We start from the raw sequence: 15,560 nt of genomic DNA, 5'->3' as shown, positions 1-15,560 counted from the left end.
AAACAAAAAGAATAGCGATAGCTCACCGAGTTTCGCAACCGATCAAAACATGCCATGGGTACATGGGGCACGCGACCTGCATGACAATGCATTGCAAGGAGAGCAAATGCGCCATAGTATTTTTCTCCACAGCTCGTTTGCAATCGCCACTTTGGGCACGCCCAATGTATTGAAAAGGCTCAAAATGTTCTCTAAGCGAGAATTGTTTGAACTTATTTTTTTTTCTTTCTCTGTAGTATCATGTCTCCCCTATCTCGCCACCATTTAAGCATCTCTGAGAAGTTTAGCATGCCATGAAATGTGACATAGCTCCTTGCACCTCTTGAAATGTGCACAAAGAACAGTTTTTCCTTGATCTCCGCTAGCATAATCGGTAATCAATTTGATACGCAAGAGATGAGTTTGTTACTCACAAAAAGTTGAGAATGTAAACCATTCACAACTCTTGCTTTACCAAGGGAGGATGCACGAGACGAGAGAACTAGCTACTTATACGCATGGGTCGGTGAACTCACTTATCAGTCGACTCACTCATACTCACTCTGACTCAAATCGAGCCGTGAGTGTGCGTTTCAGTGAGTTCTAGTGAGCAATATAATGGTGAGTCCGAGTGAGTCAGGCTGAAGGAAATTTTGGAGAGTCTGAAGTACGAGGGAGTCCAAAGCACAAAAATATATTTCTTGATTGAGTCTAAATTAGCTGCACTATATTTTGCCAATCTCGGATCCTATCAAGCCATCAGTTACAATTACCTGGATTCACGCTAATACTCGCTTCTACCCACAGGTATTCTAAAACACTGTGGCTCATACTTTGTTTCAATATTTATTAATTAGAAAGATCAATTACGTAGGGGATGGCTTGAAGCCCCCCCCCCCCCTCAATTCTTCCAGGGAAGGTCTAGGTTATTATATCCTATTCTGTCACCTCTTCCGAGAAAAATCACCTTACTGGTGGAAGCACTCGGAACTCTTTTTCGAAGATGCTATGCCAATGCCAAACGACACCAAGAAGAGCACTGATTGCGTGGGATATTGCTGTTAAAGAGCATTGACATCACGATCGACGAAGCTAATTCTTGGCTGACGGACTCGCGAGTCAACTCACTCAGACTCCCTCAGACTCAGATGGAGTCGTGAGTCTGAGTCTGAGTGAGTCCAAATGAGTAATACATTGCTGAGTCGGAGTCAGTCCAGCCGAGTAGAATTTTCCTGAATCTGAGTTCGAGTGAGTCCAGCACTCAAAATATATTTTATGAGTGACTCTGAGTGAGCTCCACAAGTTTTGCTGATGTGTGCTTATACGTATTTTATTTCATTTTTTTATTTTTTAGGAGTGCAGAATTTTAGTGTCGTTGCACATTTGATCGACATGCCGGTCAGTTCCTACGAAGTAAAGATTGTATGTTAAATATATATCATGAAACTTACAGGAATTTTCTTTTTCACCTACATGGAACTTCTTGCATATTGAAAAATGGGTATCTTGTTCATGAAGCATGGCAATGAAATCACGAGGACGGGACAGGGATAACACACACAAGCGCTAACTTTCAACAGTGATTTATCGGCAACCAGATCCCTCAATATACATGAAAATGTCAGACACGCAGGCATGTGCAGCAAATGTGATAGCATGAAGCAATTACAATTCTTTTCTAGATAATGTTAATGATGGTGCGCTGCACATTCTTGGCCAACAGCTTATGTATTGTAGCCGAATGTACTATCAACTGCGTATTTTCATCTTTCATCTTCCTTAGATTCCCGCAGAAAGATCGCCTTGATCTGCCTGTTTCACAAAATAGCATCAGGCAAGCACTCTCCTTCTCACCCTGCAGATACGTATACCTCTCGCCGTTTGCACAATAGCTGTTTTTTTTTTCAAACGCATTTTTGGACCCACTAACGTATTCAATTCATCGACATTACACCAGTAGCGCTTGAAATATGGGATGGTCTTCCCGACAATGCTGTCAACATTGATAATCATGTGTTGTTTCGTCACAAAATATACTACCATTTTTTAGGGGCGAAGCTCCTTATGGCGTGGCTTGGGCGTCCCTCGTATGTAACCACCAGTGGCACATACCCGAAATAGGTATAACACTTGACCTCCAAGGTGGTGCCAGTGAGAGATTTCTTCTGTGCGTTGTTTAACAATAAAAAATAGTGCTCAATGTACATGCCAATGGCTGCTAATGGGGAATGAGAGACATGAGCATTCGGCTTTTAGTCAACGCGCACGCTGCGATCCCCATTAGCAGCCATTGGCATGTACATTGAGCACTATCGGGCAAGAAAGGGATGCTACATTATACTCGCTGGGTGTAACCTCCTTAGCTTTAGAAAGGTTTAGCGAGCGTTGAGCCGCAGTGCCGTGAATACAATGAACTTGTATATACCATGAATGAAGTCAAGGTGGTTAAAAATGAGAAGTAGATACGAAGCGCAAGCCGTAAGAAAGTAAAAGCGGAATTCTCCTGTCTCTCATTTCTCATTAGCAGCCATTGGCATGTAAATTGAGCCCTATCTGACAGGGAAAGGTTGCTACGTTATACTCACTGGGCGTAACCTCCTTGGTTTTCGAAAGGTTTAGCGAGCGTTTGGTCGCAGTGCCATGAATACAGTGAACTAGAATATACCATGAACTCGAGGTGGTTAAAGGTGGGAAGTGGACCCAAAGCGCAGGCCGTAAGAAAGTGTGCGTGTGCCACCTCTCGTTTAGTCCTTGGAATGTCCGCTGGATGGCGGTGCTTCTATATGGGGAATATATGATAAAAAGATGCGAGATGGTGGGACTTGGAGTGTTGAATAGATGAACGAACGGACACACAAACAGATGCATGGATGGACGCATGAACGGACGCAGGGGCGGATGCATGAAAGAACGCAGGGACGGGCGCACAAACAGACGCATGGATGGTCACACAGACGGACGCATGGACGGACGAATGCTTCGCCCCACTCTCCATCATTCACTCCGTGGATATGCTGCCATTTTTTTCATCACCAGCGGATTCAACCTTCCACTAAATCATGCGCAATCCCCGTCTCTAGCTATTGTATAAATTATTACTGTAATGTGATGTTCCCATACAAATGAGCATCTCTGCAATTTGTTTATTAGCTTCGTGTCCTGTTTCCTCTCGCTATCAATAACGTAGTTTCTTAGTTTTATGTACTATATGACACGTATTATTGTGTTTTGTTGCTTCAAGTAATGAGATTATGCGCTGTATAGTCCCCCCTCACACAACAATCCAAGTGGAGCCTGTGGGGGCTTTTGAATAATAATAATAATAATAATAATAATAATAATAATAATAATAATAATAATAATAATAATAATAATAATAATAATAATAATAATTGTGCCAACCTATATAAATGAGCACTTACCAAAAACAGGCGAAAACCCACACATGCAGCAGTGCCCGTGTAACAAACCACGTTCTTTTTGTGTTCTCTAAACCTGTCACACCACCCCGTCTGCCCCACGTATAGAATTTCTTTGTACAAACTTAGATTAGACTGTATGCTCATAAAGTTTGGAAAATGCAAGAAGGACTGCCTTGAAGTATTTTTTAATCGCTGAGACGCAAGCCAAAAACACCCCGTGCGAGCATTGTTTCTGTAGTATACGTATATCTTTGGTAGAAGGCCTGATAGTCACGCTCCTCCAAGAAAAGCTCAATCTGTCATGGTGGTGTAGAAGTTAGGGTGCTGACCCGAAGGTCATGAGTTCGATTTCGGTGGTCGTATATATTAAAGGAGGTAAAATGCTAGAGGTCATGTGCCGTCCGATGTCAGCGCATGATAAAGAACACCAGTTGGTCCGAATTTCCGGAACCTACGGCGTCGCACATAATCATATCGTGGTTTTAGGACATAAGACCCCAGATATTATTCAATCAAAGCTTAAGCTTTCGAACGTAAATGATCCTTTCCTTGTGAAAAAGTCGCAAGATGTTTTGGACTTCATCGTCCCTCAATCCAGCAAAGCCATGTGTACCGTCTATTGTCATAAAAGACCTCTACTACTCCTTGGCCCACAACGCCTTGATCGAATGTATTAAGGATGCTCTGATTCCATTGGGCTGGATAGATTTTAAAGGATCTTCTCGCATTTCATACATACAGCAGTTAGACCTTTTAGCTGTGTAACTGGATTCCACTTAAATCCAGAGGGATGGGAAGCCTTTTATCCAGAATAAAGGTATATGTAGCTAATTTTTCGTGCTTATTCTAGAGATTCGTTTTAGGCAGCCTCAACAGAATCCTCTTGACACGTCTCTCAGGATCTTTTGTTTTTAAAGGTTTTAGATGCGTTGACGACTATATCTGTTTTTTTTTATGAAATGTGACAAAGGTTCTGAATATAAAGGTCCCAACATACATCTGTTAGTGACTGCCAACATCTTCTTGCGCATATACTCATGAGGTCCCGGGGGAGGATGGTTCCCAAAAGTTCTTGGACGGACAATTCTATTTCTATGACAAGCACACAGGTTGGTCGTATACTTCCCGAGCGGACACAAAGCATACCGTTTACTTCTTCACGGTCAAAAGTAGCCAAGAGGAGTGTTCTGAAGCACTGCCTCGACAATGCTCTGAGCAATTCATGTCGCTATCAAATGGAGACCAGCCTAGACTTAATTTTATCATGAAGGCCAAAACCGTATGCATGCTTGCAGACCGTTGAATAGCTCGTGGGTATACCGTCGTGCACAAAAGGCGCAACTATTCAGCAAGGAATATTGCTACACACACAGGACACTGCAATGATTCCTCATACGGATTAATGTACAGCCCGAGGATTGGCAAAAGGTTGCCTTCCGCGCTTAGGCCTCAATGTTTGCTTCACCTATCTTCTGGAAATGATTCGAAAAAAAAAAATACTGTTCCATTCTATTCCGCGTTTTCTTATATAGGCTCAGATACACGCCATGTTGTCGGTGCACTTTTACATACATTGACCTATACAGCGCGGTGTCTATTGACGATACCTGTATATGCAATGATGAGGTTGGAAACTGTTTCGCTCAAAACTTCGCTTTATGTAACGCGCCAAATGTTGTGCTGTTCCACATGCAAGCGACTGCGCGGAGGCAGTCGCAGAGATCGAGCAGGACGCACGACGCGAGTATATACGCGACTTCGTTCTACGCGGACCATTATCCCGCAATTAACGTCTGCAGCTGTGACGCACAGTGTTTCGCTCCGTGCATTGTCACCGCCCCTATGACGCGCTCTTCGCGTCACTGCTCGTGGAAGCTCTATTATTGATCAGACACCCTGCCGCTAGCAAATTTTTTCAACTTCGATCTCAAAATGCGATCCTATATACTTCGGCGATCTCCAACTTCTGCGAGCCCGCAGCTAGAATAATAATAGCTGCTGCTGGAGCAAAGTTGCGGTCGTGAAACGATCTTTACTCTTTTCTCCAGATGCTTCAGTAATAAACGGTTATAAATCAATGTTACTTTTATTGTTGCCGTTCAAGTGATCGTATATTATACCTTTCAGGAGTAAGTAATCTGTGCAGTTAATGTACTAAAATAGTTGCGTCACTGTTTTACCGGTTTAAGTTGCTCAACCCAAAGAAGTAGATCGGACCAGTCTGAATACTATGTGGCGTAGTATAAGTTTCGTTCAACAGACTTTTATGAAAGCTGCAGGAACAAATTTTTCATTTGCAAGAGAGATGGAGAAGAAGAAGAATGGATGAAAGAGGAAAATGCAGGGAGGTTAACCTGGCACTAACTGGTTGGCTACTCTGCATAGGAGCGGAGAAATAAGGGTCGGAAAACACACACACACACACACACACACACACACACACACACACACACACACACACACACACACACACACACACACACACACACACACACACACACACACACACACACACACACACACACACACACACACACACACACACACACACACACACACACGCACGCGCACACGCACACACGCGCACACGCACACACACACACACACACAGAGAGAGAGAGAAGAGAGAGAGCGATGAAACAAAAATGAAAAATGAGTTAACACACGCAAACGCGGCCATCTCATTCCCATCAGAGCCGTTCTAATATATAGGCTGCATGGGTGAACGCAGAAGGCGCATTATAGCAGTTGCACAGTCTTCTTCTGTGACATCGACTGCGCATGATATGTATTTTGCTCTAAAAGAGTTAGGTCATCCGTTTTTATCGAGTACGTCGCAAAAGGAATTGTTTCTGCGAACAGTAATGTACACATAGAAGTAGCTGAATCATTTCGTCACTGCCGCACAGGCTGCAGTGTCATCCATTTCTATGCAGGACGCGTCCGCAAAGGTAAATGCGACACCCGATCACAATCTGCACAGAAGTTGAAGGTTTGCGATATACAGTGAGGCACAAATTCCTAAAGTAGTTCTTTCTTACATGTACCTTTGTCGTTTATGTGACTCCAGCACGAACGAATTAGTAAACGTTATTTTCAAGAACTATTCCTCAATATAAGACCTTTTTCTGTGAACATGAGGTGACATCTACTAGGGAAAAAAAAGCACCTCCATGAAGTTCCTCAACGCCCTCGACTTTCCTGCAGCCATGCTGCCACATAAAGTGTTTCGAAGGTCACCTTCGTTCATTCCTCGCTATGTATTGCTGCCACATAAAGTGTTTCGAAGGTCACCTTCGCTCATTCCTCGCAATGTATTGCTGCCACATAAAGTGTTTCGAAGGTCACCTTCGTTCATTCCTCGCAATGTATTGCTGCCACATAAAGTGTCTCGAAGGTCACCTTCGTTCATTCCTCGCAATATCTGGCTTTCTATGGGGCACTAAATATGCATCATTATCCAATATTATCATCGACCGGTGTTAAGCCTTAAACTACTAGTGATTATAAAAAAGAAAAACTCAATAAATGTTTTAACGTGTGTGTGTGCCGCTCACAGGGCTGTTCCACTAAATGTGAGGTGCACGAAGTCGGCACGTCATTCACGCTTTCAAGAAGCCATAGAATGGGAAATATGTGTTCCCGTAACTGCAACGGGACTTGTTTATGGAAGACTTAATGACCTAGATAATATTGATGGTTCATTTCAAACTGTTCATTGACCTTACCTACCTGAGACCAATTATTGAAAAGTTAAATAGCATGTTTTTGTATCCGCTGATAGCTGCCCAAATCGAGACCATCCTGATCTGGTCACTATACTGTCAACAATAATGTCGCCGTGTGTTATTACACTAATTCTAAAGTTTTGATGCATCTAAAACACTAGGCCTGTATATATGTTTCAAAATATTATGACAATACACATGGGAAGATCACACTGTTCCAGCACACTGCAGTGACCTGCCGCATGTTCATCGCGCTTTAAATCGCGATTCTTGATGGCCATACTTCCTGTTCATCAATTCTCGCTGTGAAAAAGAACCAGGTATTTGTTGAAGCAGTGCTTTTCAGCCACATTCTTGCGTGAAGACCACCAAAAGTCAGCGCCGTATAACGCGCAGCAAAGGCTCGTCTCTTCGTGCGTCCCCCCTTGTATCGCACTTCCAGCGCATAGAAAATCAAGTCTCGCTGCAACCAAACTGCCAGAGCATGTTTAACACATAAGCCATATAGCAGCGACATGCAGGGGGCTTTCCTGTTTGAGAAAGTGCGTGCACAAAGGAACGCATGGCGATGGAGTCACGCTGTCCGAGGCGCCCAGGAGGCAGTCGACCCGTCGAATTCGTTTGACTTCTCGGGGCTCGGCGTTCAAAGGATCGAGAAAGGATGCCAGCCGAAGGATTACCACGGCTCCGATGGGCAAACAGTGCGACCCGCGGCCATTGTGCGCAGGCACCAGTGCCCACTTTGTCCGCTCTAAAAGAAGGCTCCGAGGCACAATGTGCGCTGGCCCTCTTCGCATACATGTATGTGTATAGCCATAAGCGGGCACTATAGACACGAAAACCCAGCTACCAGACGAGTATGTGCCACACACGGGATCCCTGCAAAATGGGGATTTAGCTTTCGGCAAACCCCGACTCAAAAAAACACGTAGACTATAGGAAATAGAGCGGCCGTGAAAGAACCGAAAAAAAAAAAGAGGACGGAACGAGCGCGCAGTGGCGGCGATTTTTGTCCTGTTAGCGTTTACTCGGCCACCGCGCGAGAATTTTCGTGCATTAAAGCGCTCCACGAGCTATCTATAACGCCGTCCCGAATATATATGTGTCTATTGGGAGGACATAATAACGGCGCCTACAATCACCATAATGGGGCCGGCGAGAATGATCAGCAAACAGGATTCGCCCAATGGAGCGCCGGCTGGACCATGGCGATGAATAACACGAACCGTGCGCCGGCGGCCACGCAAGTTCCCTGGGAAGCACGGAGTTAACGCGCCATCCGCGCCTACCGTCACGTTGCCGGGAGGGGAGACGAAGCGAGGCGCCCGGCTTGGCAAACAGCGGAGTGTGCATATAAGGGTCGTCCGAACTGAAAAATGAGGCCCTCTTTATGACGTCTTCATTTGCCTGCACTGTTGCTCTCGACTCGGGGCGAACCTCGGGTTGGCTATATAGACCCCCGATCGCTCCGAGTCCCGCTTGGCGGCTTCACCGCACTGTTTGCCCGGACAGGTGCACCGCATTCACGGTTTTAGTCACAAGCACGGGCGCAAATGGTCGTGGGTGCGCATGCTCACGCTACCTTTATTTTCGAGGCACGCGGATGATCTTGATAAACGAGTCCGGGGCCGTGAACACAGATGTACGGTCATCGAAGAACTTTTCGTACACCTGCTTTGCAGTACATGCGCCTCTTCTCGTGCGATGGATGGATGGATGAACTTTATTAGGTCATTCGGAATAGCGCGTTGCGGGCCGCTCCCGCGTTGGAACAGCAAGATCAAGTCTCTCTGCCACGTCGCCGGCCCGTTAGACTACCCATAACTGTTCTTCGAGTTCGGAGCTGGTAATGACACCCTCCTATTTAGAAGGCATGGTTTTACATAAACATTTTTTTAAAACTTTGTCTCTCTTTCACGATACACGCTTTTGGACTTATGGCGGTAGCAAGGGCCTCTGCTAAGCGTTCATTTTCTTTGTATACGTATAGTCTTCCTTTTATTGCGTCATGCCAAATTTCATTTTAAGCCACACTAGTAGCAGTCAGATTACCATCACTGTTATTCGAAAAGATATCGCCACATGTGACTTACAATAAATTGCGAACTTTATTTATTAGGACCGAAGCTTCTTACTTAGCCTTGTCTTCCATATAGTCACAGTGTGCATATCGTCGAAACATATGCGAGACACACACACACAAAAAAAAAAAGGTTTTACATTAGATATCAATGTAGGCATAGGCTTATTATACGATGAGAGGTCACTGTTCCGGGCGAAAATAAGCTATCCAGAAGAGTATTGATGAGTTGATCTCTTCTAAAATATACCTAGAGGTTGACGGTTCGGTTCTCAAGGAAATCTCTAAAACAAACTCACACGTCAACCACAAATTACCCATATTAAAAATTGGGGAATACTTAAGCTTCTCCTTTAAGAGTTGAATGTGATAGCTATATCCTGTCTCTAGTACGTACTTCAAACAATTAGTGCATTAAATCTTTTTTTTTAATTTGCTTTGTACCCTTAAGAAAATAGGTGCAGTAATTTGTGTGCCTTGTGCAGTAGGTGACCGGCTTTAAACCGTGAAGTCATTATGGGAGTCAATTGTTCTGACCCCTGATTACAATGCACGCTTGTACCACGAATTATTTCTGCAATATTTCATGTTGCATTGTGAAGCATATTTACAGGACGCTTGTGTTGGTAAAGCATGAAGATTACTTCCACTGCATTTCCAAGCAGTGCAAGTTATTTTCACTGTATTCACAAGCAAACCCGTGGCTGTGTGGTATAACACGCGAACGACCCTGGTTCCAACCCCACTCAAACCCAGAATTTTTATTACTACAGTGAAAGCTGTTAGTAAGATCACAACTCGGGTCACGCGTGGTGCCGAAGTTCTCCGCCGCCGCCGGTGTTCGTAACCACTATCGCTCCAAATAAGAAAAAAAAAGAAATCAGTAAATAAAAAACACCAAGGACAAAGTGGGGGTCCTACCCGGGTCTGCTGCGTGAACCTCGGTTATCTACCACTCAGCCACGTTGGCGCTTGAGACTTGTTTGGAAACTTGCCTTTGACAGGCTTGATGTCACGAGAAAGGAATGGCGTTAATATGAGTAATAAAGCGTTTTAGAACAGCAAAGGAACAACCAGGTGAAACACAATGCGAATAGCGTAACGAGTGAGCCGTTCAATGCTCCAACTCATTACAAAAGCCTGTTCTTGTTCCACTATTAACTTTGGCGCATACGCACTACAGCCGTGATTCCTCATCGTCGTCAGCCACTGCATGAACAACTTGCCTCAAAATTCCTTGCAAGTGTTTAGCGGATACCACGCTTCTCAGAAGAATGACGAAAGATAACATAGTGAATACCAGCCTACTACCCTGAAATTGTGATTATTATTGGAGTAGTGGGTACCGGGCCAGCAAATGCGCTTGTACCAGTTGCCCAAAGAGTGTTTGGAAACGACTCTGAAAAGCGCCTCTTCTCTCTTTCACTGCTACATGTGCTGCGCCTTCCGCGCAGGCCTGGAGTTTTTTTTTTTTTTTTCACTTTATGTGCATCTTTCTTGATTTTTTGGTCACGCACAAGGTGATAATTTTTCGCTGACAACCAACGACGCCGACGCCGGAGTTTTTTGCGAAACTAGCTCTTTAACTCAATCGCGTTAAAATGGCATCTTGCCAATGGTAAAATAACGGGTTCTTAGATTCACTTTCAAGGCATATCTTTCCCTGCAGCAATTTTTTAAACCCTACTTGAATTGCATAAGACGACTGAAAGGCGAAATAAATTCAACATTTCAATATATATACATTTACCGCTCGTCCATTGGTTTAACGACTGCAGTTAGTTTAACTTTGCCGAATTTTGGCTTAGAGTGTACAGAGGGCGGCATTTGAGGTATATAAGTGGATATAGAACTCTCCTTCGCAGGAACTGCAAAATATGACTGCCTGCAGACCATCGGTGCTCAAGTCGACAACCACGGACATTCCATTCGCACTGCTACGAGTGGAAGTTTATCCGGCCATTTTTGCAAGAATATACTCATAAAGCAGGCTTTGTAAACGTGGTTTTAAAGAAGGGGGCCCCATTATCGCACTGATATCCGTTCGTGTTGCTCACCGTAAGAAGACCACTTTTAGCAAATAATATATTCAGGTTTGGCAAGCATATATGTGGTCTCACTAAAAGCCTATATGGTGAGCTTTGCAAGTACAGATTACGTAAGTGGTATCTAATTTTTTTGTTATCAATGTCATTTACGCGAACACTGCATGAAGTGTATACGCGCCGTATACGTGAAAATTCTGAACCTTGCATTGTTTTCAGCCTGATTTGCGTCTTGCCATCGTATGTGACTTCACCGAAAATATGGGATTTGGCACCGCCAATGGCAAGTCATTATATACGACGTGTGCCGCAGTTCTACAGAGCTAGTATAAGAGAATGTGGCCTTCCATTTTCATTGAGAGCGAAAGAAATGCTAACGCTATGATTCCGAGCTGATAATCTGCGAAACTGTTCTGTTCGTGAACAGGTCATTTGTAAAAAAAGAACGACTAATGCTGGTAACGCGTGAGAGAATTATGAAGACGCTGGTGGATCATCTCTCAACGGGAAATTTCCTGTGAGGAAAATACGCAACAAGAGAGAGAGAGAGAGAGAGAGAGACAAAACTGATTCAAATGACTAATATATTACTTGATTCACCTATGTGCACATTTAAGGGCTCGTTTCCTTTGTTAGAGAAATATTAATAGATATAAAAGACAATCATGCCAAAGAAAGTGTATGGGATGTTATTAGATGTAATTGTAACATAAATGTGAAAAAGAAAAGCGAATGGAAAAAATGTAGGTTCGGTAACTTGGTAACTTGCCCTGTGCAAGATAACTTACACAGGGCAGGTTATCTTTTAATCCACTTTTCTGTCTTCACATTTACGTTACAATTACATCTAAAACATCCCCTGTACTTTCCTTGGCATGATTGGTGTGTTAGATTTAGTTATTCTTCCTTCACTTACGCCCACTAAACCTCAAAATAAAAAAGAAGAAAAGGAGAGGGGCAGTGTATATGTATCTTGTTCAATTTACGCATGCAGTGTACAACGACTTTCACTTCAGTATATTTTTTTGCAATATGCATAATGCCAATGATTTTGTTGTTGCTGCTAATTCTTTTCTACGTGACTTAAGTTTATGATATAATTTTCTTAATTTCACAAAGAGTACAAACGATGCATTTTACTTTTCACAGAGTATACACGATATAAATTTACTCTTTCTAATATGATGGAGAACACTCCGTCTATTGGCTGCAATGAAAATGGTTAGACCACATTCGCTTGTATATTTCTAAAATGGCACCAAGAAACTAGCAGTTGTTGTTTTTTTAAATGCGAAGCAGCTCTTTGACTAGCCCGAGTAATGCTGCCCATCCGTGTCTCCGCAGTGCACTCCCCTCGCCGCGCGTGTTGGGGCAGTGCCAAGTAATTTACGCCTTCCCTCGCAGTGCGCGGTGACGTCATTCTCTCCCTCACCTGTTGCGCACTCGCCGGTGTCACCTCTCACTTGCTTCACCCTCTCCACTGCTTCTCACGTTCGAGTGCACATCGAGTGAACACTCTTTCGGCTCATTCATCTCCGATGGAGAGGATGCCGGAAAGCGAAGCTCCTTCACCCACTGAAGGATGCGCTGAAGCGATTTGGCTTAACCCGGCTGTGGCCGGCGTTGCGAGGGTTAGCAGAGCTGATCGCGTTCGCGAATGGTGACGTCGCACCTGTTGAACACCGACGAGGCGTGAGCCAGGCATGCCGAGCGTCGGCAGTGGAAGACTAACGACATCGACGAGGTGAGAGTCAAGCACGCCGATGGCGTTCGAGAATGGAGATGGCACGCGGGTAACACTGACGAGACGTGAACCAAGGAAGCCGAGCGCAAGCGCCTCCAACGCGTCGACAACACCGACGAGACGCAAGCCAAGAAAGCCGAGTGGAAGCGCCGACAGCGGAAGGTGAACGCCAGCAAACCTTCGACGTCATCGTCGTCGGCAACGTCTCGAAATCGCCGCGCACCCTCTACCAAATCACCCGCCGAATCAACGTGCGCAACGCTGCTGCTTCGCATCCCATCAGGGTTCCCTTAGGGAAGATGTCGTTATTTTTTTATTATTGATATGATATATAAGGATATGTTGGCGCACAAATCAGGTGCTGGCTACTCCTTAGCCCTTGCGTAAATATTGAACGTACGTCTTGTGGGAAAAATAAAGAGCAGTACATAAAAAAATAAAACACAGGAGCACACAATGAAAAACAAACTCACACGCATATATCAAACAATACCATCACAAGGTATAAGGAAATGCCCGAAAGTCAATGAACAATGTCTCTGATGCAGTTGATGTTCACATTTTTTTAGATTCTGGTCTATATACGTATGCTCAAATTTTTTCGTGCCAGTTTATTGGATAATTAACTATACGCCTAGAGCAAAATATTCCATTTGTATACATATATGGCAACCATGCCTATATATAAATAACGGTGGCATGTATGGATATGTTTATCTTTGACGAGAGTATCGATAGTAGATATGCTTATTAAGCGTGCACCTGATCACCGAAATGGGGGGAGGGGGAGGTCCTTTGTTCATGTTGAGTGTACCTCTTCGTTCTTCACCTCCAGGGACATATATTTACTTGTAAAGAAACTATACAAAAATCTCCTGAGCTGGAGTTAGTTCTTCATATGAAAACTGCATGAACAATTAATGTAGTATTTATACAGTTCTGGTTCGCAAAAACACATTTATCACATAACAGTATTGCGGCCTAAATATGTGTTCTTTCACCACCACCCCCTATTTACAGTATCCTTTCAATAGCAGCATGAGAGTTTGGCCTATGTATGAATTGAAATCTCTATTTTCATCTGTATAGAAAATACAGACTGCCTGTGAAGAAAAAGAAAGCATAGACAGTTTGGCGATATCACAGCCCTAATCGCATTTAAAATAATAATATAAGGGGTTTCACTCGCCAAAATCACGATGTGATTATGAAGCACGCCTTAGTGGAGTGCACCGGAAATTTCGGCCATCTCTTGTTCTTTAACACGTGCCCTGAAATCGCATATATGCATGAAGAAGCGTGCATATATGTGCTTAGTTTAGAAGCAGGCAAGCTCATTGTACTCGATAGTTATAGCGCGAGAACAGAACGAAGACACAGAGACAAGAAGGACACGAAGGACACGAGTGCTCGCGTCCTTCGTGTCCTTCTTGTCTCTGTGTCGTCGTTCTGTTCTCGCGTATAACTATCGTCATGTCAAACCAACTAGCCCAAGCTGCCACACGTCATTGTACTCATTGTATACATGGGCTTTCGTGAACGCGGTTTATGTTCCCTTGTTGCTAGCTACCCCAAACATTCAGTTAATCACCTTACGGTAACACAAGCAAGGGAGGAAACTCCAAATAAAAAGGCATCCAGGCATACGTAGGTGTGTATGCAGAGAGTGTTTAGACTCCGCTTAGTTAACCACCACCGATCATCACGCGTTTCAAACGTTGCCCTTCCTCGCTATACCGGTTGCAACGTGAGACGGCCGACGTCGGCGGGATTTCATTAGGCGTGCTCGAGTCTCCCGCCGATGGGGCGAAGAAGAGCCGCGGCCGTCACGGCGCTTATTGAGAGGAGGCCCGCGCGAGAGGGCACTCCATAAGCGCGCGCGGGGCATATTGGCGGCGCGCGATTGGCGTCGCGGGCGCCGCCAATGGGGCGGCGAGCCCCGCCTCCGGCCACCGCGCCTGCCCACGGCGGTCGACGGCACTCGTCGGCCACCAAACACACGACGCCCATGGTAGCAGCAGCGCGGCGCGGTCCCTCGCGTTGCTGAGAGCGCGCGTGCCATGCTGGAGTTGGGCGCCGGCACGAATCCGCCCGCGAGCAGCGCCTCGTCCATGCTGTCCATGCTCAACATGGAGTCGTCCCGGTCCAACGCTTTCCTGCTGGGCAGCCCGCCGCTGGCCGCGCTCCACTCGATGACCGACATCCGCGCCAGCCAGGCGTCGTACTCAGCCGGCTCGTCGGCACTCAAGGCGCAGAGTTCGCTTTCGTGCGCCTACTCGAGCGCCTCGGGTACTCCGCACGGCATCAACGACATCCTGGGGCGGCCGCAGGCAGCAGCCGCAGCCGCGGCGGCTGCCGGGCTCGGCGCCATCGGGCTGCCCCGCTTCGGCCTCGGCGCGGCCGGCGTCTACTTCAACCCGGCCAACGGCGCGTTGCACAAGATGGGCCTGACAGAGTTGCCCGGCCGGCCGCACCTCTACTGGCCCGGCGTGGTCCAGAACCCAGCGCTCTGGAGAGACCGCCTTGCATCCGCCTCAGGTGGGCTCTTGTACCTACTTTCGC

The 15,560-nt window shown here is 45.4% G+C and overlaps 2 protein-coding genes across 2 annotated transcripts in view; one reads left to right on the top strand and one right to left on the bottom strand.

Annotated features, from left to right (window-relative positions):
• Nucleotides 1-15,560, bottom strand: part of LOC119175439 (uncharacterized) — a 196,527-nt gene that overhangs the window by 59,850 nt on the left and 121,117 nt on the right. The window lies entirely within an intron of this gene.
• Nucleotides 15,016-15,560, top strand: part of HGTX (HGTX homeodomain transcription factor) — a 42,801-nt gene continuing 42,256 nt past the window's right edge. The window contains exon 1 of the mRNA XM_037426394.2: nucleotides 15,016-15,536. Coding sequence (XP_037282291.1) covers nucleotides 15,059-15,536 — 478 coding nt within the window. The 5' untranslated portion in view covers nucleotides 15,016-15,058. The remainder of the gene's footprint in view (nucleotides 15,537-15,560) is intronic.

This window comes from Rhipicephalus microplus, chromosome X (genome assembly GCF_043290135.1).
Source record: "Rhipicephalus microplus isolate Deutch F79 chromosome X, USDA_Rmic, whole genome shotgun sequence".
NCBI classification, from domain to species: domain Eukaryota; kingdom Metazoa; phylum Arthropoda; class Arachnida; order Ixodida; family Ixodidae; genus Rhipicephalus; species Rhipicephalus microplus.
The sequence above is the reverse complement of the archived record's forward strand: the minus strand, read 5'-3'. Positions and strand labels throughout refer to the sequence as shown.